At 41.8% G+C, this 25,254-nt stretch overlaps 1 protein-coding gene across 2 annotated transcripts in view; it reads left to right on the top strand.

Annotated features, from left to right (window-relative positions):
- The first annotated feature begins 10,281 nt into the window (after positions 1 to 10,281).
- CXXC1 (CXXC finger protein 1) overlaps positions 10,282 to 25,254 on the top strand; it is a 34,215-nt gene continuing 19,242 nt past the window's right edge. For both annotated transcript variants that reach the window (XM_089675184.1, XM_089675183.1), the window contains exons 1-4: positions 10,282 to 10,419; positions 13,134 to 13,243; positions 15,880 to 15,980; positions 19,953 to 20,086. In XM_089675184.1, coding sequence (XP_089531310.1) covers positions 10,417 to 10,419; positions 13,134 to 13,243; positions 15,880 to 15,980; positions 19,953 to 20,086 — 348 coding nt within the window. In that variant the 5' untranslated portion in view covers positions 10,282 to 10,416. The remainder of the gene's footprint in view (positions 10,420 to 13,133; positions 13,244 to 15,879; positions 15,981 to 19,952; positions 20,087 to 25,254) is intronic.

Below are 25,254 nucleotides of genomic sequence, written 5' to 3'. Positions count from 1 at the left end.
AGAAGATTCAACGTGGGTGGGCAATCCATGATGGCACCCAACATAGTTGCTCTAGAAAACAAGTTTAGGTATACATTATAGTGATGAATGAATAATAAAATCAAAATGGGTAATAAGAAACAAAAATATTGTGCAATGCTGGCTGCAAAAGAGGAAACATATAGTGAATATGTGAAGGTGCAGAAAACTGCTCCTAGTGGTAAAGGGAAGGGAAAGACACCTAACTCTCAAAGTCCAGTCCAAAGAAAATGGAATGTGCCAGTAAAAAGAAATAAACCACCAAGTACCCAGAGCTAAATGTAAAAACAAAATATAGGCAGCTAAAGCAAGAATCACCATGAGTCAAGAGCTCTCATTGTAATATTAAATAGATATTTCAGTCAAAATAGGCAAAAATAAAATGCAGTACTGGCTGCAATCTAGCAGTAATTAAAGGAAACACATGGTGAGTTTGTGAAAGGTACAAAAGCTGCATCTGGTGGCATGAAAAAAAAGAAAGAAAAAGCACCCAAGTCTCAGAGTCCAGTCCAAAGATAAAGGACGATACCAGTACAACATTGGAGTGCTATATCGGAAGGTGAGTGGGGACCAAAGAGAGAGGACTGAGCAGCAGTGGATCAGCAGAGCTGGGGGACCGGAGAAGCTAGCAATGTCACATGTGGTGTTCAATGTGGAAGCAATATAGCAGGAGGTGAGCAGGGACCAGAAAAAAAGGAGGATCAGCAAACCAGAGGATCGGCAGAGCTGGGGGTTACTACTGAGTGGGGGGAACAGCAGAGCTGGGGGGGTTACTATTGAGCAGGGGATCAGCAAATCTGGGGATACTGCTGAGTGGGGCATCAGCAGAGCTGGGAGTACTACTGAGCAGGGGATCTGCTGAATGAGGATACCAATGAGCTGGGAATCTGCTGAACAGGGGTACTAAGGAGCTGGGGATCTGCTCAGTGGGGATATTAATGAGCTGGGGATCTGCTCAGTGTGGGTACTAATGAGTTGGGGATCTGCTCAGTGTGGGTACTACTGAGCTGGGGACCTGCTCAGTGGGGTTACTACTGAGCTGGGGATCTGCTCAGTGGGGATATTAATGAGCTGGGGATCTGCTCAGTGGGGGTACTACTGAGCTGGGGATCTGCTCAGTGTGGGTACTACTGAGCTGGGGATCTGCTCAGTGGGGTTACTACTGAGCTGGGGATCTGCTCAGTGGGGGTACTATTGAGCTGGGGTTCTACTGGGCCCTTTAAAACAAACAGAAAATGAACACACACAGGGTATTCATTAAAGCTTCATAAAAGCATAATTTCAGCATCACCAAAGCATCATTGAAGCATCAAAAAAGGATGCTTCAAAAAAGCAAAAAAAGTGGTGAAAAAAGTGTAAATGAACCCTTACCGATATCCTTATTCCCCAAACAAATGATCCATACATATTCACAATTCATTCGCAATAGAAGGGACTTTTTGAGTAAAGAATACATGCATGAATATAATTTATTTTTTCAACCAGAGCTTAGTGCAGCCTTTCTCAACCTTTTTACCTCAAAGGAACCCTTGCAATAATTTTCAGGTCTCAGGGAACACCTGCAAAGATTAGTAAATTGGTGGTCACTAGGAAAGTGCCACTGACATTGGTGGTGGTAAGTACGAAGAATGGCCCCCCTTAAAGTCATACCTATGGCTCTGCCATATGATGTTGGGCCAAGAACTATGGGAGGTCAGTTAGCTACAGCTCAAGCCCCTAGCCACTTCTGGAGGAATCCGAGGGTTCCATGGAACCTGGAACCCTGGTTGAGAATGGCTGCCCTAGAGGAACCCTTAAAATAATTTTCAGGTCTCAGAAAACCCCTAATATAGTCAATTAATAAGGGTCATTTGGAAAATGCCCCATACGTTGATGGTCACTGGTAAGAATGCCCCCCTTACAGTCATACCTATGGCTCTGCCAAATGATGTTGGGCCTAAAACTATGCAGGCACCATCACATGGGAGGCCACTTAGCCACAGCTCAAGGAACCCCTGGTCCATTCTTGAGCAACCCAAGGGTTCCCTGGAACCCTGGTGAGAATGGCTGGCTTAGTGTAACTTCACCTTAACACAACTCCACACAGTAATGACTGAGAGCCATGAGTTGTCACAATGCAGTACTGTTCAAAAGAAAAATATGAAAGTAGCCATTGCTAATTGCCTTCAGAAAATGTAAGTTTCCTGGACATCATGTTGATCCAAAGGCTTCAGAAATACTCAGAATATGCAGCAGGTGAAGGTGGAATTCTAGATCTGCATGCTTGCTTCAGCCAGTGACTCAAAACACTGAATTCAGAGGGTCAGCATGACCGGCATCTAGCACTTTCAGAAGCAGGTCAGCAAAGCAGTGAGCAGGGTTTTGTTTGTCCATTTCCATACAATCTGGTCATGGCATGTAACGTCAGTTTTAGTACAGTCGGGGAATTCTATAGCATGCAAAGTTCTTTAAACAAGGCTTAATGCTCGGCAAATGCCAAGATGATGTAATTATACAGCAGAGTGCTGATGTGCCTCCTAGTTATGATAGTTAATTATTGATGGACTCCTAGCAATCACTGTTTTGCAGATCACCCCGGGGAACGTTACACAGGAAGCGTTACAAAAGGCATTATACAAAGCAGCCTTTTAAGTTTGCAAAACTGTTATACAGAGGCTTAGTGGTGAACTGCACCTCCTGCAGAACTGGTGACCTGGGTTCACTTCTCTATAAACATTTTCTTACATTAGGTCTGACTTGACAGATTTGCTTTGGAGTAATGAGTGTATTGCCGTGACGCACAATACAGCACCCGAAAGCGCCAGAGGGGGACCCCAGAAGAGGAGGGTCAGGGCTGCTCTGTGCAAAACCATTGCATAGAGCAGGTAAGTATGAGATATTTGGTATCTTGATTTAACGAACAAAATTAGAAGCTTTAGTAGCACTTTATGAAGCATGAGTGACTCAGGACAGGCTCTTTTAACCTCTTCACGCCGGCCGAATGCAAATATGCGGCCTCCCGGCGTCTGGGCCTAGACGCCAAGCGGCCGCACATTTGCGTTCTATTAAAAAAAGACATATGTGTTGAGAACGTGCGCCCTGAGTGCTCCCAGCACACGTCTGGTTCTCACGGAAAGGTCCCGATCTCTTTCGATCTCTTTCGATCAGGACCTTTCCTGATCATGTGACCGCCATGACGGCATGTCACGGCGGTCACATGACTCTAAACCCCGCCCCGCCTCCTGGCTTCTGAAACCCTTAAAGGGCCGGGAGGCGCCAGCGTGAAGGGGTTAAATTGTGTCGCTGTAATGATTTAAGCAGGCCATAGACGGTTCGTGTATCAGCCAAATTTTTGTCCGAAAGAATAATCGGCCGATATTCGCACCGTTAGTGGGGCAATGTCATCGCCCGATTTTCGGTATTCCTCCTCATTTCTTTTATCAGTCATGCTGGAAAATTTACAAAAAACGGACGATTTTCGTTATTATTGGTGGCAACAGAACGACTGATTTTTTGTTTTTCGGCCGAAAATTCGGCTGATAAATGAACCGTCTATGGCCTGCATGACTCTCTCCTCTGACTTAAAATAGAGTTCCACCTGAAAAAAAAGAATAAATAAAAGTCATCAGCTACAAAAACTGTATTAAAATAAGAAATAGTTTGGCGCTCCACTACCAATTGAAAAAAATGTGTAAATAAACAAATAACAATCCAGCTTCACAAATGTGCATAAAATCCTTGTTTTTGACACTTCTTCCAGTGCTACATTATGATCATTATGATTGGTGAACTGCACAGCTTATACTTTGGTATCGTGGCAGTGGAAGAAGTGTCAAAAACAAGGATTTTATAAGGACAAGCAATAATATAATTGCAGAGATATTGTTATGCACATTTGTGAAGCTGCATTGTTATTTGTTTATTTATTTACACATTTTTTCAATTGGTAGTGGAGCGCAACACTATTTCTTATTTTTATTTCTCTGTGACACAATGGTATGAGTATGTGTTGAGTGTAAGCGAACCACAAATTTTCATTTTTTATTTACACCATTTTTTGATCATTTTATTACACAGCATTGGTATTATTTTAAATAGTGTAATATACACCATAGTAGCTCACAAGACCTCACATTTTAGTATTTACAAAAACTGTAGCTGCTGACTTTTAAAATACAGCCACTTACCTGTTCCTCGGTCCAGCGGTGTCTGGCTGGTTTCTCTGGCCATCTTCTCTCCCTGGCGCCAGCATCTTTAACGTGGGCACCCAGCTGTGACAGCTTGTGGCTTCACAGTTGGGTGCCCACTGCACATGTGCGAGAAGTGCTGCCCTTTATGAATGGTCCCGAAGTCTTCTGCAACCTGTCACGTGTCCCAGAAGACTATGGGGAGGGAGGGGAGGAGGACAACTTCTGCTTCTGATTGCCTAGGTGATCGCAGTGGAAGTGGGAGCGGGTACCTGCCATATGCGGGTACCCACTCCCCCCCCTTTTGCTCCCCAAAGGTGCCAATCCTTAATGGGGAGCGAGGGACAAAGCATTAAAGCGGAACTTCCCCTTTTGGGTGGAACTCCGCTTTAAGAACAGAAACAGGAGGGATCAGAATAAGGCTGATTCATTTTGTAAAGCGCTGCGCAAACTGTTGGCGCTATATAAATCTTGTGTGATGATAATAATAATGACACATGGGTATTTTTTGAAAGAGATCAATCACTGCAAAAAAATCACTAATGCCAGAGACTAGCAGCGATTTGCTAGAGTTGAACAAAATTAAAAAAAAAACATGATGTATCAAATAATATAATGTGGCTCACACCAACAGGTAGTATAACAAACCTATACCAATGTATAAAAAAATCAAAAAGTGCACTGAGATAGTTATGAATAAACAGAAATGAGTTGGGGAGGAGTTTCCAGTGCTGACATCACGCCACTGTGCGATCCTGGGTCAGGAGCGGCTATATGTGTAAGCCAGTTTACATTGTTTTATTTGTAGTGTTTTTACCCATATATTGTAGCCTCCCTAGTGGTCTGATTATGTCAGTATTTCTGTGCTCAAAGCGGTACATTTTCTTGCATGGAAATATGTATTTTGTTTATTGTAGGCCTGTAATTTTTAGGAATAACTCACTGAAATCTGTCCAAACAAGAGTCTAGTAAACATCCCGGGTATGTTAAAATTTTAAAAACGAAATCATAAATTATAATTTAATAAATAATCATTAAAAAAAATATAATAATAAATTTAATACAATAATATAATCAAACCAAAAACACTGAAATTTGAAATATAGCGCCAAGTTCGCACATCACTGAGCAAAGTCGCAGAATCGTTTTCAGTGTCTGATGACGAATTTCCCCACGAATCATTATCACTCAATTCTGCAAGTGGTTCTAATTTACTATCGCTGTTCTCTAGCTGGTCTAAAACCGCTTTTCACATAAAGGGAAACTTTTTGGACGCCAAGGACGTTTCTCAGTTTCAAGGCAGAAAGAACAGTAAAAATGCAGGCAGGGCACAGGACAAAGCACTCGGGACAAAATGTATGTGAAATGGTTTGATACAGTAATGTTTTACTAAATGATTTTAGTGTATTTAGTGAATGTCACTTTTTCACATTTTTAAATTTCCCACCGTTCCGTCCCCCGTACGTCCTGACGTCACAAGGAATGGAACCTAGAAGACAGATGCCGGAGGACATTACAGGGGACACTGCAGGGGGGACATCGCGGGAGCGCAGGACAAGGTAAGTGAAGAACAGATCCCAGAGCAGCCCTGCAGGGTATTCCCGAGTGTAGCTCGGGGTTACCGCTTGTGGTGCTGAAACTTTACCCCGAGCTACACTCGGGAATACCGTATTTTTCGCCGTATAAGACGCACTTTTTCTTCCCCAAAACTGGGGGGGAAATGTCAGTGCGTCTTATAAGGCGAATATGGAGCGGCCGGTCCGGTATTTCCACCACGGCCGTGTCAGAATACCGGGCCGGCCGCTCAGCTCTGCAGCGGGACCTTACCTGTTCCTCTATCCAGCGTTGTGCTGTCTTCCCGGCTTCTGTAGTGTGGCATGACAGCCAGGTGCCAAGTGCGCATGCGCAAGAAGCGGTGCTTTTTGTGAATGGTAAAGCGGTACCTGGGACACATGACAGATCCCAGAAGCCGCCGGACCAAGTGCTTCTCGCTCATGCGCACTGGGCACCCGGCTGTCATGCCGAGCGCCATTACAGAAGCCGGGAAGACAGCGCGTGGCTGGATCGAGGAACAGGTAAGATCAAACAAAAACTCTGCGGAAGTAAGAGCGGGTACCTGTCAAATTCAGGTACCCGCTCCCCACCTCCCCAAAGGTCAGCAGTCATCTGTACTGTCCGCAGTCTCTGGTCATCCCTGTGCTGTCCGCAGTCTCTGGGTCATCCCTGTGCTGTCCGCGGTCTCTGGGTCATCCCTGTGCTGTCCGCAGTCTCTGGGTCATCCCTGTGCTGTCCGCGGTAACTGGTCATCCCTGTGATGTCCGCAGTCTCTGGTCATCCCTGTGCTGTCCGCAGTCTCTGGTCATCCCTGTGCTGTCCGCAGTCTCTGGTCATCCCTGTGCTGTCCGCAGTCTCTGGTCATCCCTGTGCTGTCCGCAGTCTCTGGTCATCCCTGTGCTGTCCGCAGTGTCTGGTCATCCCTGTGCTGTCCGCAGTCTCTGGTCATCCCTGTGCTGTCCGCAGTCTCTGGTCATCCCTGTGCTGTCCGCAGTCTCTGGTCATCCCTGTGCTGTCCACAGTCTCTGGTCATCTCTTGTACTGTGTCTGCAGTCCATTAGTTCAGAATTTTTTTTTCCTGTTTTCTGCCTCTAAAACCTAGGTGCGTCTTATGGTCAGGTGCGTCTTATACGGCGAAAAATACGGTACCTCCAGGGAGGTTAATAAATACTACACTATTGGAGATTCATTCACTCCTGGTGAGCCTTATTTTATCCTAGCCCGATTCTGCTTAGAGGTACCTGTGGATGCAGTTGCTGAGTAACAACGTATACACACTGGGCTTTTGTTATGACACATGGGCACTTATGCTGCTATAATGACAGCCAACGGTTCCGGTGAGTTTTGAATTCATGGGGAGGCGTTGGTGGACCTCTGAATTCTTTACAGGAAGAAAGATCACAGTAGTTAGGGTGGTGGATCAATCTTTTCAAGTCTTCTCATTTGGACTTTGTTATATGGACTGGTTTTTTTTCACTTTGTGTTTATATTTTTGGAAACTTTTTTGGATCACATTTCTATTTATGCATAATTATCTCAGTGACACTACAGTTTTGATTTTCAAGAGTTGCTGGCGATTTTCCACAGCATGGGGCTGTGCTCTGCTGCAAACTGCTCTCCTTCAGCAATGTGTAGCTAAGTATAGTGATTGCTGCAACATGGGAGGGTTATAACACCTGTTAGGTTTTTTTTTGTCATCTAATTCAGGAGTCTCCAAACTTTCTAAACAAAGAGCCAGTTTCCTGTCCTTCAGACTTTAGGGGGGGCGAACTGTGGCCATTGGGAGTAGAAAAGGTCCAGATGTCAGTGGGGAAAAAAAACGCTCCATCTTTGGTGTCAGCGGGAGGAATTGTGCCCCATTGTTGGTGTCAGTTAGAGGAATTAAGCCCCATCAGTGGAGTCATTGGGCCCCATTGTTGGTGTCATTGGAAGAAATTGTGCCCTGTCATTGGGAAGAATTGTGCCCCATCATTGGTGTCAGTAGGTGAAATTATGCCCCATTGTTGGTATCAGAGGATGAAATCATGCCCCAAGGGCCAGATAAAAGCAAGCAAAGGGCCTCAGTTTGGAGACTACTGATCTAATGTAAGGAAATATGGCGCTCAGCAGGGGAAACAGACAGTCCACAATAATATAAGGAGAAAAAAGTCTCTATATGAGTATTTCAGGGCTGCTGCTGTATAGTTAGAAGAGACTCTGCAAACAAGCATAAGGAGAGAAGAAGGCTTTCTTACTCTGCAGAATAACATTGGACAGCAGCTGCAGATAAGGGTCCCAGCTACGAGCTGGTACATAACAGTCACGGGAAATAAGGAAGGGGAAGTGAGCTGAAAACTTTGCTTTACAGAGGCTCCTAGAAATGTTACAGTTTAAAGGGGAACTCTACATTATCTGGGTGCTACCACATTATGAGGGGGAAAGAGGGACAGAGGGACTTTGTTCCAAATCAGGGACAGTCTCTCGAAATCAGGAACAGTTGGGGGGCATGACTCTGGTGAAAACAAGGTATTCACTTTGGAGAGATTTCCTCTCACTTTCTGTTTTGGCTGTGGGACAGGTAGTGAAATCTCCCCAATGAGAGACAGATGACAAATAAAAAGCATAAGGAGAGAAGCAGCGCCGATCTGAGTGTAGCAATATGGATGTACTTCTGACAAGCAACAAATTGCACACTTACAAAATAAGAAGTAAAAACAGATGCTCATCAAAGAAAGCTGCTATCTGCTGTAGGTATCACCAGCCATGGCCGCTACACGCTGGGAGACACATTGGTAAAAGGATCCTCGGTGGTGCTGGTGGCTTCCAGTACTTCCTGGATCATCCCGAGGCTCTGTGGGCGTTGGGCGTGATGTCAGCACGTCAGATACGTAACAGTGGGCGCGGTACGTGTTTGGAGCATGCATGCTCCTTCTTCAGGCCCTTCTTCTTCAGTGTGTCTCCCAGCATGCAGCGGCCATGGCTGGCGGTTGCTACAGCAGATAGCAGCTTTCTTTGATGAGAGTCTGTTACTTTTTATTTTGTAAGTGTGAAATTTGTTGCTTGTCAGATAAAAATCAATGGTGCTACACTCAGATCGGCGCTGCTCCTCTCTTTATGCTTTTTATTTGTCATCTGACTCTCATTGGGGAGATTTCACTACCTGTCCCACAGCCAAAACAGAAAGTAAGAGGAAATGTCTCCAAAGTGAACGCCTTGTTTTCACCAGAGCCATGCCTCCCAACTGTTCCTGATTTCGAGGGACTGTCCCTGATTTGGAACAAAGTCCCTCTTTCCCCCTCATAATGTGGTAGCACCCAGATACTGTAGAGTTCCCCTTTAAACTGTAACATTTCTAGCAGCCTCTGCTTGTAAAGCAAAGTTTTCAGCTCACTCCCCCTCCCTTATTTCCTGTGACTATTATGTACCAGCTCGTAGCTGGGACCCTTAACTGCAGCTGCTGTCCAAGGTTATTCTACAGAGTTTAGAAAGCCTGTTAAAAATATAGAAAGTGAGAGAGGAATGTATGTATTGTGATGTATTCGTTGGTATATACCCTTGTAAGTTTTCTATAATTCACTTAGCAGATGAGAGCATGAGCCATCTGTTGAGTCAAAACAGCTGTTTTTAATAAATCAGTTGTATTCCTCAAGTCTGTGTCCGGAGTTTTCTGGTTTACTAAGATTGCTACTACAATTTTTCCCTCATTTTGGTCTAATCTATATAGTTGTATATAAAATGCACTATTTATCTCTCAAAAAAATGCTAAACCTTTCATGAAGTTTCTAAATTTCTGCATTTGTAAAATTCAAAAGCCTATATAATGGATATAGTAGTGGTAAAAAAAAGCACTTGTTGGTTCGACTAATCTTTTTTTTGTATAATTCTCCTTTAAGGGGTGTGTCCTATGCCTACATATGTTTGATAATAGGTGTCGCTCATTCCCATTTCAAAATGTTGGGCGGTATGCCAGAACTAGTGTCCTCATTGGAAGATTTCCCCTCATTCCTGTTCTGGGGACAACCCAAAATTTGGGACTTTTACTTTCACGTTCGATAATGGTAAACAGGACAAATAGAGAGGGTGAATCTTCCTAACAGGGACAAAGGCAGCATTTAAAACTGACAGGTGTTCTAATCCACCTCTCTGTCCAAAAGTAATTTAAAAAAAGTTTTGCATTTAGTTCTACTTTTAAGAGTGATTGTCACCAGCAATTTTGCCAGCAAGCTAAAATGCGGATGAACCTCAGGTGCGGAGTGACAGATCACATTTACAGTTACTGTTAGTGATCACATAGAAAATCATTATGAAGTTCTTTGCAATGTAGAAATGTAACAAAATGGCAGTGAGGGGCCAATAGTAAGAACATCGCCAGAGCACTTAACAGCCAAGACAGCTATTGTTTTCACTATCAGATCAGCAATGGCAGCCCTTATATTTCTCCAGGAATTGTGTACTGACGTCCTGCATGGATCCTTCCTTTATTACAGCTCTGCGGACCAGCATTCCAAAATAGAAACAAACCAAAAGTGGCCATACAGCTCGTGTAACCAACACCACCTCCAACCCTTCACCAATACACTGCACCCTGCCTTCCTCTGCTTCCGCATAATAAGCCCAGCATCAGCCAGTCTCAGCTCACCGGAAGCGGAAATGAGCCCGCTTGTCACGGAAGTTGAACTAAACACCGGAAGTGGCGGCGATGGTAAGATAATAACAATCCCGGCGATGTTTTGTCATGTTTATTTGTCTGTAATCCCCCCAGACTTTACTATGTAATATATGAGGGGCGGAGAGCGAGAGACGCGCCTGTGTACAGGCTCCACATTTATCACTGTACAATGATTATATATCCTCCATTCACCTCGGTGTAATGACATCTGCCCTCCATTCACCTCTGTATAATGACATCTGCCCTCCATTCACCTCTGTATAATGACATCTACCCTCCATTCACCTCTGTGTAATGACATCTACCCTCCATTCACCTCTGTATAATGACATCTGCTCTCCATTCACCTCTGTATAATGACATGTACCCTCCATACACCTCTGTATAATGACATGTACCCTCCATTCACCTCTGTATAATGACATGTACCCTCCATATACCTCTGTATAATGACATGTACCCTCCATATACCTCTGTATAATGACATGTACCCTCCATATACCTCTGTATAATGACATGTACCCTCCATTCACCTCTGTATAATGACATGTACCCTCCATATACCTCTGTATGATGACATGTACCCTCCATTCACCTCTGTATAATGACATCTACCCTCCATTCACCTCTGTGTAATGACATCTACCCACCATACACATTATATCCTCTATTCACCTCTGTATAATGACATGTACCCTCTATTCACCTCTGTATAATGACATGTACCCTCTATTCACCTCTGTATAATGACATCTACCCTCCATACACCTCTGTATAATGACATCTACCCTCCATACACCTCTGTATAATGACATCTACCCTCCATTCACCTCTGTATAATGACATCTACCCTCCATTCACCTCTGTATAATGACATCTACCCTCCATTCACCTCTGTATAATGACATCTCCCCACCATTCATCTCTGTATAATGACATCTCCCCACCATTCATCTCTGTATAATGACATCTCCCCACCATTCACCTCTGTATAATAACATCTCCCCACCATACATCTCTGTATAATGACATCTGCTCTCAATTCACCTCTGTGTAATGACATCTACCCACCATACACATTATATTTTCCATTCACCTCTGTATAATGACATCTCCCCTCCTTTCACCTCTGTATAATGACATCTCCCCTCCTTTCACCTCTGTATAATGACATCTCCCCTCCTTTTACCTCTGTATAATGACATCTCCCCTCCTTTTACCTCTGTATAATGACATCTCCCCTCCTTTTACCTCTGTATAATGACATCTCCCCTCCTTTCACCTCTGTATATTGGCATTTGCTCTCCATTCACCTCTGTATAATGACATCTATTCTCCATACACCTTTGTGTAATGACATTATATCCTCCATTCACCTTTGTATAATGACATCTCCCCTCCTTTCACCTCTGTATAATGACATCTGTCTATTCACTTCTGTATAATGACATCTACCCTCCATTCGCCTCTGTATAGTGACATTTACTCTCAATACAGAGAGTAATGTAGTGATAATAATGTAATGATATTATATAAATAGTAATGATATTATATCCTACATTCACCTCTGTATAATGACATCTACCCTCCACTCACCTCTTTATAATGACATTTAATGTCCACTCAACTCTGTAAAATGACATCTACTGTCCATCAACCTCTGTATAATGACATCTACCCTCCATTCATCATAATGACATCTACCCTCCATTCATCATAATGACATCTACCCTCCATTCTCTTCTGTTTAATGACATCTATTGTCCATTCACTTCTGTATATTGGCTATATATCCTCCATAGAATGATTTCTTCCATCCATTGTATAATATTATATCCTTCATTCAGCTCTGTATAATGGCATGTACTCTCCATTCACCTCTGTATACTGATGTTATATCCTCCCCTCACCTCTGTATAATGACATCCAGCCTCCATTCATCCCCGTATCCTGACATCTACCCACAAATCATATTGATATATTCTCTAAATTCCCCTCCATGCAATGACATATACTTTCCATTTGTTTCTGGATATTGATATTATATTCTACATTCACCCCTGTTTACTTATATACAGTATACCATCCATTAATTTCTGTAAAACGACATCAACCCTCCATTCACCTCTATATAATGAAAACTACAATCACTTACCTCCTATATAATGTCATCCACCCTCCATTTATCTCTGTGTATCGATATAACACCTCTCTTCCCTTCTGTATATTGTCAATATAGAGGTGAACGGAGGGTAGATGTCAATATACAGAACTGTATGGAGGATGTATCATTATACTGAAGTGATTAGAGGGTAGATGACAATATATAGAGGTAAGTGGATGGTAGATGTAATCTTCTGTATATTGACATCTACCCTCCATTTACATCTGTCTATTGACATATATCCTTCATTCACTTCTTTGTAAAGACATTCACCCTCATTAACCTCCACATAAAGATCTCCCCTCATTAATCTCTTCAAGACACAGACCCCCAGTTGTTTCTCCATACCTGACATGGACCCCCAGTCACATCTTTGTATGTGACATTGACCTCCAATCACCTCTCTATATATTTTCACAGACCAGTATTTATGACACAGTCCCTCAATCACACACACATACATACATACATAACCTAGACCTCTAATTACTTCTATATACCTAACCAAAACCTATATTCACCTCACACACATATCATTTTTTGACAAAAGAGATTTCCTTTTTACAAATCTTTGTATCCTCAGGAGAGCGAGTTTTCAGACCCCGACCTGGCAGGCTTGGGAGAGGCGGAGAATGGAGAGAATGCACCGGTGTACTGTATTTGCCGCAAACCAGATATTAACTGCTTTATGATGTGAGACTAATTTATGATCTTTATTGAATCAGCAATATTGCTGAATAATATATAATTCTTTTGACAGCACTAGTCTTCTTTCTGGTTTCCTTTGGATATCTTAAAGCGGAGTTCCAGCTATTATCACTCTATCTCCACCTGAAAATGGCTCTTTTTTCTGTTCTTCTCAACAGACATCCCCTAGAACCTCAAAGTTAACACCAGCTAGAAGGAAGTGTTTTAATATGTATAAAACTTGTGTTAATTTTTTTTTTTTACATACTTAAAGTGGAATTTCAGCTGAAAAAAATAAAAGTTAGCAGCTACAAAAAACTGTAGCTGCTGACTTTTAAAATACAGTCACTTACCTGTCCCTCGGTCCAGCGTTGTCCTCACCACAGCTGGTTTCACCGGCCGTCTTCTCTCCCTGGCGCCTGCATCTTCAGCCACAAGCTGTCACAGCCGGGTGCCCACCGCGCGAGAGGTGCTGCGATTTGTGAATGGCCCTGTAGTCTTGTATGTTGCGGAGCTCACCAGTGCGTTCTTCTTTCCTCAGAATGTACCAAACGGTTGATTTGGCCGCTCCTAATGTTGCTGCTATCTCTCTGATGGATTTGTTTAGTTTTTGAAGCCTTACAATGGCCAGTTCCACTTGCATGGACCGCTCCTTTGAACGCATGATGTAGGTTCACAGCACTAGATTCCAAATGCAAATACCACACTTCGAATCAACTCCAGACCTTTTACCTGCTTAATTGATGAAGAAATAATGGAGTAGTCCACACTTGGCCATGAAACAGCTTTTGATTCAATTGTCCTATTACTTTTGGTCCCTTAAAGGGGGGATGGCTACTCTTAAAGCGGAGTTCCATCTGCAAAAAAAAAAAAGTCAGTATCTACAAAAACTGTAGCTGCTGACTTTTAAAATACAGACACTTGCCTGTCCCTCGGTCCAGCGGCCATCTTCTCTCCCTGGTGCCGGCATCTGCAGCCGCAAGCTGTCACAGCCAGGTGCCCACTGCGCATGCGTGAGAAGTGCTGCGATTTGTGAATGGCCCTGTAGTCTTCTTGGACCTGTCATACGTCCCAGAAGACTACGGGGAGGGAGGACAACTTCCGCTTCCGATCGCCTTGGTGATCGCAGCAGAAGTGGGAGCGAGTACCTGTCAAATTCGGATACCCGCTCCCCAAAGGTGCCAATCCTTAATGGGGAGCGGGGGACAAAGACTTAAAGCGGAACTTCAGCTTTTGGGTGGAGCTCCACTTTAAATTAGCTCAAAGGTGAAATCCAGCCTTATAGTCAGTCTTGTATAGATTCCTCTCCTGTTCTGAACTTGATTACTCTGATTTCACTGCACACTGTGAGCTTATCACAATGCCCATTAGAAGCTGCAGAAAGTTGGAGCCTGCCTTATTTCTTGTCTGAAGGGTACCCAGCATCATCTAGCCTTTCTTCCCAGCCTTACTATTCCCTGCCATTCCCTTTTGTTCATTGGATTTTTTAAGCATGGAGGCTCAGCATCCTCCTTCCAGCTAAAATTTGCTTGCATTGCCTAGTAAAATACAGAGTTAGCGATGACATCACTTGGACTAAAATTAGGTATGTATTGATATTGAAAGGTTTTATTTAAAAATGTAATTGCGTCTTAATGAAGGGGATAGCAAAGTATAAGCAGATGGAACTTCAGCCTTAAAGTAAGAACTCAATCCTTCAGTAATAGGTATTGTTTAAATGATATATGTATATGGCGGCAGTTTGAATTACTTACGACTTATGCAGACTTTGTTTTGTGCTACACAGTGACTGGATTAGTTCTGACTCTATGAAAAGAATCATTTAAGCACAACTCTAGCCAATTTGTTTTGATTTTGGATAGAGTGGAGCAGCGTTGGAAGTTTTCTTGGCTTCTGAATGTTCTGTGACTTCATTAAGGAGCTTTTTTTCAATGATTTGCAATGCTGTACATGTCTCTTCCTTTCCTGTTTTGTCTGACACCCTTCACCTAGAAATATTTACTAGATGATGTGTTTTAGTACGAATTGTCCTCCCCCATCCTCTGGAACTCACTACCCCAATCCATCAGACTGTCACCTTCCCTCCTCACCTTCAGGTGCTTCCTGAAAACCCACCTCTTCAGGGAAGCCTACCCCACCCTCACCTAACAGCCGTTCTCCTTCATTCCTCCTACCACTCCATCCCCCACAGCCACTTCCTCCTGTACCACTACCCCCTCCCTCCTAGATTGTAAGCTCGAAAGAGTAGGGCCCTCTAACCCCTCGTGTGCTGTTTGTTGTTGCTGTACTGTTTAATGTATTGTCCCCCCCTCTATTGTACAGCGCTGAGCAAACCCTTTGGCGCTATATAAACTCGATGTAATAATAATAATTGTGCCCATGATGGGGAGATTTCTGGTTCTGTCTGACATCTGTCAAATAGGAATGTAGGAGAAATCTCCAAAATGGCCATTAACACAGCGGGCAAAAGTGGAGGGCAGTTCTAAACCTTCTCAAGTTTTTGTAAAAGGGAAATTTAAAAAAATTGGATATTGCTCTAGCATGTACTGTATGGACAGTTTTATCGCTATGACACTGCAACATTTGTTTTATTTAAATTGTGTACTGCTTGATGACATCTTGTCTGTTTTCTGTTTGCACAGTGGGTGTGATCATTGCAATGAGTGGTTCCATGGAGACTGTATCAACATCACAGAGAAGATGGCCAAGGCCATTCGGGAGTGGTACTGCATGCAGTGCCGAGGTGAGGAATGCCACCCATTGGTATCACAAATGGATAGACCCAAAAGTAGTACAGAGGATGGCATTTTGGGGTTTACCAAGCCTATGTTTGCTAAGAACTGATGACATTGGCTGCAAATTGCCCAATAACTATAATTCTGACTTCAGTGGTGTCAGCAGTTCCTAGTCAAGGGGGTATGCTGTGTTTTTTTTTTTTATTAGAATTAGATTTTGGCTCCAAGGGCAGGTTTTGATCTGATTGGTGGCTGAGAAGTAAGTTATTCCAGTTCTTAGTAAGAATATCTTAACAAATGAGACTATAAGTGATTGATTCTAACTGAACTTGTGGCAATAGAAAAATGGGGGATGACATTGCAGATTTGCATTTTAAGTGAAGCTCTACTTTTGTTGAAAAATAAAATCTCAACAATGCTACGTTGTCTGTGTCCCTTTAAGTATGAACCTTGGAGAATATCTTCCTAAAAGTAGAACCCCTAGCACAAAAGGTGCCTAAAACCCAGAATTCTGGGGAAAGCCAAATGCATGAAATGGGATTTTGAGAGGCATTATAGCAGTGCAATGCCTCAATACTGCAAGGAAGAGATTTTTTTTTTCTGTTTTAAAGAATTAAAGAAGATTAAAACGATGCTTAACGCTTTTTTAAGTATCTCTTTATAGTCATGTTCTGATGTTGTGATTTGGGATTGATTTTAGAAATGCTTCCTCCTCCTGTACTATATGCACAGGTGTCGTCACACTGATGTGTATTGCACAGAAGGAGAGGGGTTTATCAGTCCAATATGGATACAAGATACTTATTACTGAATGCACTGGGTCTAACTTTGGTGCTTGTGGTACTGCACATTCATAATTAGAAACGCTGTACAACTGGTGTAACATGAATGTATAGGTAAAGCTATGGGTGTTGTAAGATACATGATATGATTACGTTTAAAAATGTCAAACTTACATAGCTACATAGTTGGTTAAATAAAGACACTGGTCCATCTAGTTCAGCCTGAGTGTGTGTGCGTATGGCACTACCATTTTCCATATCCCAGTAAATTTTGTTTGCTAAGAAACACATCTAGAAGTTCTTTTAATTTATCTGCACTCCCTGCTGACACCACCTATTGTGCAAGGCAGTTCCACACCCTTACCCCTCTAACGGTAAAGAACCTTTTTGTACGGTTTAAGATCGAAACCACCTCTTGTCCAACCTCACTGCGTGGCTGCATGTCTTCTTTAGAGACCTTTAGGTTAAATAGTTTCCTTCCAATGCCACAGTCCGCATATGAAGATTCCCCTTTTAATGCCTCTTCTTCTCCTTTATTTGTTTTGTTGCCCTTCTCGGGACTATCTCCAATTCCAGCACATCCTTCCTGAGGATGGGTGACCAGAACTGGACAGCATACTCAATATGTGGCAAAACCAGAGTCTTGTAAATTGGTAGAATTATAGTTTTATCTCTTGAGTAAATACCTTTTTTAACCACTTCAATACCGGGCACTTATACCTCCTTCCTGCCCAGACCAATTTTCAGCTTTCAGCGCTGTCGCACTTTGACAGTTGCGTGGTCATGCAATACTGTACCCATATTAAATTTTTATCAGTTTTTTCACACAAATAGAGCTTTCTTTTGGTGGTATTTAATCACCACTGAGTTTTTTATTTTTTGCTGAATAAAACAAACACCTGAAACCTTTGAAAAAAAACACACTTTTCTACGGTTCTGTTATAAAATATTGCAAATAAATAACATTTCTTCATAAATTTAGGTCAAAATGTATTCTGCTAAATTTCTTTGGTGAAAATAATAATAATAATTGAATTTCTATTTATTTTTCCAATGTTTCTTTTTTTTTTTACTATTTTATTTTTGAACACACTGTGACCAAAGCAGTACAATGTTACCATAGTAACATTGAAGTACTCTGGGCAAGTGATCAGGATTTTTTATTTTTTTTTTTACACATTATGATTGCTAATAGCTAATACCAATGTATTTCATTGATATTTGCAATCATTGTTACTGAATGAAACTGATTTATTCAGTATTTTGTTGTGATTAGCTGTGATTGGGCAGAGCTGATCACATGATACAGATGGGCTGTGATTGTCCCTGTCTGTATCATGTGACTGACTTGACCAGTCACAGCTAACAACATAATTGTATGCAAAGGATGGCATGACAGGAAGCCATCCATTGTATACAATTGACATGTGATCTGCTGTGATTGGTCACAGCGGTCACATGACACTGGCAACGGGCCGGTGTAGTGATATGTCATCGGCTGTGTCACGTGGACACAGCCGGTGACAGATCGTGCGGTCGAGTAAGTGGCTCATTTTGACAGGACGTCATATGACGCCCAGTCACAACGGCGAGTGTCCTGCCCAGCTGTCAATCTGCTATAGACCGGGCGGAAAGGTGTTAATTCATGCTAGTAACCTGCTAGCCTTGCTTTCTGCAGCTTGGCATTGCATGCTATTCTTAAATTTATCTACTAGGACCCCCAGATCCTTTTCCATTCTTGATTCCCCCAGAGGTTCTCACCTTAGCGAGTAACTTGTATTCATATTTTTAGCTCCCATGTGCATTACTTTACATTTTTCAATATTAAACCTCATCTGCCACATAGCTTCCCACCCTCCCTATTTGAACAAAATCGTTTTGTAATGTTGCTATATCCTGTTGTGATGTTATTTCCATGCTCAGCAAGCACTGAGAGTGAACATTTATTCCCACCTCAATATTGTTTATGCACAAATTACACTGAATTGGTCCCAGGACAGAAGCCTGGGGTTCCCGGCTCAACACTCTGTACCAAATAAAATATGCCATTTATCACCACCCTCTGGTTGTACTCCTGCAACCAGTTTTCTATTTAAATACATAAAATATAATTCATGCCAAAATACATTATTGTGTAAATTAAACATTTTTAGGGTACTGTATTTAATGCCTTAGCAAAATCCAAAGGCCTTCCTTTGTAAATATTACAGCTCACCTCCTCAAAGGTCGGTCTGGCAAGAACCGTTCTTCATAGATCCATGTTGGTTACTACTAATAATACTATTTTTCATTAGCAAATTTTTGGATATGGTCCCTTATCGCTCCTTCTAATAGTTTATATACTGTTGATATTATGCTGACTGTCTGTAGTTTCCAGGTAGTTTGAATATTGGTACCATGTTTGCTTTTTTCCAATCTGCTTGTACCATTCCAGTCAGTAAGCTGTCCTTAGGAATAGTGTTCTGGCTATAACATGACAAAGTTCTTTGAGAACCCTTGGGTGTAAGACATCTGGTCCTGGTGATTTGCTTACGTGAAGTCTTCTAGTCTTTTTTGAACATTGGTTTCTGTCAGGGTACAAGGGTACATTCATTACAACGTTACTAACATTGCTCTCCTGTTTATTATACCCTTCCTTTTTCATTTGTATAGACTGAGGAGAAGAATGTGTTTAATACTGTTGCCTTCTCCCTGTCACTTGTGACCAACTTCCCCTGATCATCCTTTATGGGGCCAGTATGTCCTGACATGGCCTTCTTACAGTTAATATATTTGAAAATAAATTGCTAATTTTTTTTTTTCTTTTACGCTCTCTACTGCAATGTGTCTATCAAAATCTATTTTACCTGCCCTGATCATGCTCTTGCATTTCTTATTGCATTCCTTGTAGTTTTAGATTTCTGATGATGACCCTTTGGCCTTATTTTTTCTAAAGGGCAGTTTTCCTTGTTCATATGCCTTTTTACCTGGGATTTAAAGTACGAAATGGCCAGTGTAGCAATATAAACGTTATATAAATTTATCAGCAAAATAGAAGCTGCCCTTTAAAAGATCTAGGCTACAGTTTTTGTTTTTTTTCATCGTCTTTTCTTTTTGTCTCTTAAGGGAGATTGGATAAAGACTGTTATTGTGATGTTATTGCGATGTTATTGCTGAGAAATTGCAGTTTGGTGTACAGTGTAAATTTTATATTTCCAGACAAATATCCCCATTTGGAGATTAAATACCGACATAAGAAGAGCAAGGATAGGGAAAAAGAGACGGAGAGGGACGAGAACGAAGAGGTGATAAAAAGCGACAAGAGGAGGAATAGCACCAGCAGTGGCAGCAAGGTAATCATTATATCTTTTTGAAAAAATAAACCATGGCACATTTAGTAGAGTTATAGGTTATACCATTTAATGCAAAAAGCCCACCCAAATATGAAAAGGCAAAATCAAAGCTGATTAAAATCAAATTCACAAGCAGTAACATTGTCACCCTGAAACAAAACATAGGTCTAAACAGGGGCGGACTGACAACTCATGGGGCCCCCGGGCAATAGGGGCCCTGTGTCCTTGCCCACACTCAAAGCACACCCAAAAATGCCTATAAAAGGTACCAGGGGCATTTCATGGGGCCCCCTACTGACCCCGGGCCCTCGGGCAGTACCTGAGTGCTCGAATGGTCAGTCCGCCCCTAGGTCTAAACCAGCTTTGACTGTATGTTTATAATGGCCAACAGGTCAACAGGCTTTGGGCTTGTGTTGCTGGCATCAGTTTGATCCTATTCTGGGATCATTCAGAATTTTTTCACAGGTGTTTTTGATCTTCTGATCTGCTTTTGCCTGGCCTTAAGTGAGTTTTGAATTCCTATAGACTTGTATGGGAATGCACAACCCATCTGATGCAAACAAAAGCTCATCAACAGGCCCTAAAGCGAACTTAAATTTTAGAGACACCTTTCATGCAAAGAAGTGTATGAGGAGATTTTCTAGTGTACCCATATAAAGAACATACTAAATGATCTGTTTTTAGAAAAGCAATCATATGCCCACTTACAAACATTTCTACCAGAGATGCAGTATACTTATGTCTACATACAAACTTTTCTATCAGCACACTGATGCACACAGTGTTATTCTATTATGGAGAACGTTTGATATATGGATATTGGCTGGCTGGCAGCCCTTGTTTCATAGGCGGTCTGCTGATAGCACAACCATCAATCTGAGCTTGTCTAAACAAAATTTGGCTTGGTTCCCAACTTATAATGTCTAACTTGAGGTGCTTGAGTATGGTGTTATTTACAGTTAGGTCCATGTATATTTGGACACAAGCACAATTTTCATTCTTTTGGCTCTGTAGGCCAACAGAGTGAATTAAAACGAAACAATCCAAGTGAATTTGAAGTGCAGACTTTCAGCTTTAATTCAAGGGGTTGATCATAAATATCAAGTACACATTTTAGGAACTGCAAACATTTTTATGCACAGTCCTTCCATTTTCAGGGGCTTAAATGTAATTGGACAAATGAATATAATCATAAATAAAATGCTCATTTTTAATATTTTGTTGAGAATCCTTTACTGGCAATGACTGCCGGAAGTCTGGAACCCATGGACATTACCAAAGATTGGGTTTCCTCCTTTCTGATGCTTTGCCAGGCTCTAACTGCAGCTGTCTTCAGTTGTTCTTTGTTTGTGGGTCTTTCTCCCTTTTAGTTTTGCCTTCAGTAAATGAAATGCATGCTCGATTGGGTTGAGATCAGCTGATTGACTCGGCCATTGCAGAATATTCCACTTCTTTTCCTTCAAAAGCTCCTGGGTTGCTTTTGCAGTGTGTTTTGGATCATTGTCCATCTGTGCTGTGAAGCGCCGTCCAATCAACTTTGCTGCATTTGGCTGAATCTGGGCTGACAGTATATGTCTAAACACTGCAGAGCTTATCCGGCTGCTTCTGTCTTCTGTCACATCATCAATAAACACCAATGACCCAGTGACACTGGAAGCCATCCATGCCATCGCACTGCCTCCGCCATGTTTTACAGATGACGTTGTGTGCTTTGGATCATGAGCTGTTCCAAGCCTTCTCTACACTTTTTTCTTCCCATCATTCTGGTACAGATTAATCTTAGTTTCATCCATCCAAAGAATGCTTTTCCAGAACTGGTCTGGCTTTTTTAGATGTTTTTTGGCAAAGTCTAATCTGGCTTTTCTATTCTTCAGGCTTATGAATGGTTTGCACCTTGTGGTGAACCCTCTATTTGCTCTCGTGAAGTCTTCTCTTGATTGTAGACTTTGACAATGATACGCCCACCTCTTGGAGAGTGTCCTTCACTTGTCTGGATGTTGTGAATAGGTTTTTTTGTTTTTTTTTACCATAGAGAGGATCCTGTGATCATCCACCACTGTTGTCTTCTGTGAACGTCCATGCCTTTTTATGTTGCTGAGCTCACTCACCAGTGCATTCTTCTTTCCTCAGAATGTACCAAACGGTTGATTTGGCCGCTCCTAATGTTGCTGCTATCTCTCTGATGGATTTGTTTAGTTTTTGAAGCCTTACAATAGCCTGTTTCACTTGCATGGACAGCTCCTTTGAACACATGATGTAGGTTCACAGCACTAGATTCCAAATGCAAATACCACACTTAGAATCAACTCCAGACCTTTTACCTGCTTAATTGATGAAGAAATAATGGAGTAGCCCACACTTGGCCATGAAACCGCTTTTGATTCAATTGTCCAATTACTTTTGGTCCCTTGAAAAAGGAGGGATGGCTACTCTTAAAGCAGAGTTCCACCTGCAAAAAAAAAAAGTCATCAGCTACAAAAACTGTAGCTGCTGACTGTTAACCATTAGCCGCCCGGCCAATGGCCATTTGGTGGCTTCAAAACTGTCTCTGCACTCCGGGTGCACGCCATTTGGCGTGCTCCCGCACATGCGCAGTTTGCGCTAATGCAGAGGGGCGCAGCAGTGCGATCTGTCACCGGCCGTGCACCTCGGACACGGCCGATGACAGATCCGAGTACCGGCTCCCGTTGCTGGTACCATGTGACCTGCTGTGACCAATCACAGCAGGTCACATGACAGTTGTATACAATGGATGGCTTCATTCATGATGCCATCCATTGTATACTAGTGCCTAGCTGTGAATGGTCACAGCTAATCACATGCACATGTCATGTGATTAGCTGTGACCAAATCACAGCTAAGCACAAAAAAAAAAAAGCTGAATGAATCGATTTCATTCAGGTAAATGCTTGCTTATAGCAAAGTAATTCTTTGCTATAAGCAAATTGTGTAAAAAAAAAAAAAAAAAAATACTGATCACTTCCCCAAAGTAGTACAATGTTACTATGGTAACATTGTACTACTTTGGTCATAGTAAAATATGAAAAAAAAATCTTAAAAAAAATAAAAAAAAATGTAATAAAAAATTAAATATAATAAAAAAATTAAATATATATATATATATATATATATATATATATATATATATATATATACACATATTTATTATTATTATTATTATTATTATTATTTTTTTTTTTTTCATACTGTCACCAGTCAGTGTCCCTGTTCACCGCCATGCCAGTTATATGATGACGCTGTACTGCACTGGTGACCGTATGTAAAAAAAAAAATAGTGAAAATAATTTTTTTAATTTTTTCGTTTTCGGAAAAATTATGACAAAAAAATACAACTTCAAAAAACTCGCCATGCCTCTTATGAAGTACGTCGGACTGTCTACTCTGCAAAAAGGGATCATTTGGGGGATATCTGTACTATTCTGACATTCTTGGACCTCAAGAAATTAGATTGGCTGTCAGTACTTCAGGATTGATCAATATTCAGATCTATACCATAGTTTGTGAACTCTATAACTTTCCTACAAACTAAAAAATACATCCTAATTTGGGTTATTTTCACCAAAGACATGTAGCAGAATACATCTCGGCCTAAATTTATGAAGAACAATTATTTATTTGTAAACTTTTATAACAGAAACAAAGAAAAATGTGTTTTTTTTTCAAAATTTTTGGTCTTTTTTTGTTAATTTAGCAAAAAATAAAAACCCCAGCGGTGATTAAATACCACCAAAAGAAAGCTCTAGTTGTGTGAAGAAAATGATAAAATTTTAGTTTGGGTACAGTGTTGTATGACCGCGCAATTGTCATTGAAAGTGTGAGAGCGCTGAAACCTGAAAAACGGCCTGGCCAGGAAGGTGTAAAATTGCACGGTATTGAAACGGTTAAAATACAGACGGTCCAGCGGTGTCCTCACCACCGCTGGTTTCACCGGCCATCTTCTCTCCCTGGCTTCGGCATCTTCAGTGTGGGCACCCGGCTGTGACAGCTTGCGGCTTCACAGCCGGGTGCCCACTGCACATGTGCGAGAAGCACTGCACTTCCTGAATGGGCCCCGTAGTCTTCTGGGGCCTGTCACGTGTCCCAAAAGACTACAGAGAGGGATGGGGGGAGGACAACCTCCGCTTCTGATACCCTAGGCGAACGCAGCGAAAGTGGGAGCGGGTACCTGTCAAATTCGGGTACCCGCTCCCCAAAGGTGCTAATCCTTAATGGGGAGCGGAGGGACAAAGGCTTAAAGCGAAACTTCCCCTTTTGGGTGGAGCTCCGCTTTAAGAGCTGTAATTCCTAAACCCTTCCTCCAATTTGGATGTTAAACCTGTGCAATTTCAGCTGATATCCATTATATAACTATAGCTTGAATATATTTTGGTAAATACCTGAAAAAACAAAAATTGTGCCTGGATCCAAATATATATGGACCTAACTGTATATGGAATACTTTCTAGATGAAATCTGCTAATTCATAACTTCACAATTCTCAGAGACGTTTGTTTTTAACGTGTTTTGCACCAGGGATGCGACAAAGCACATATATCCACATGATAATACACTGATCTGATAAGTCACAGGAATGAAAACTGACAGGCATACAAATACTTTGGTATTCATTAGGTTAGAGTCTGTCCCTTTTTCATGGTATATCCTCTAGTACTCAGGAACACTTGGTAGGTGTTAGGCAAGTGTGTGAAAGAGAGTACACATTCCAGTGCATGCATTTTATGAATAAATGCAAAGGGTGTTGGGGATGTAATTAGGGGTTTAGAAGTCTAACATAGACTTAGGAAAGGGGGAAAAGTGGATGGTATTTTTTAGGGAGAATCTATAGAGCAGTTAGTTACTACTGAGAAAAAGAAAGTGTTTGTGATTTCAAAGAAAAGGCATTGATCTATAATTCATTTGATATGATCGCAGATTTTGACACTGCAGCTCTCCAATGCCAGTTCTAAAGCCGACTATACACAAAACAATCGAATTGTACACTCTCTGTACAATCAAATTTAGATTTACCAAATCTGTGTAAAAAGGAGATCTGAGCAGAAGTGGGAGCCCCCCGCCCCAAACAAAATATGCAACTATAGCACAGGAGGGTGGGAGGAGGAGAAAGAGCGGAACTTCCTCTTTTTGTTGAAGTTCCACTTTATGTAATA

Source organism: Staurois parvus, unplaced genomic scaffold, assembly GCF_062004578.1.
Source record: "Staurois parvus isolate SC_StPar_1 unplaced genomic scaffold, SC_StPar_1.0 ptg000154l, whole genome shotgun sequence".
NCBI lineage: Eukaryota > Metazoa > Chordata > Amphibia > Anura > Ranidae > Staurois > Staurois parvus.
Note: the sequence above shows the minus strand (reverse complement) of the source record. Positions and strands in the feature narration are given on the sequence as shown.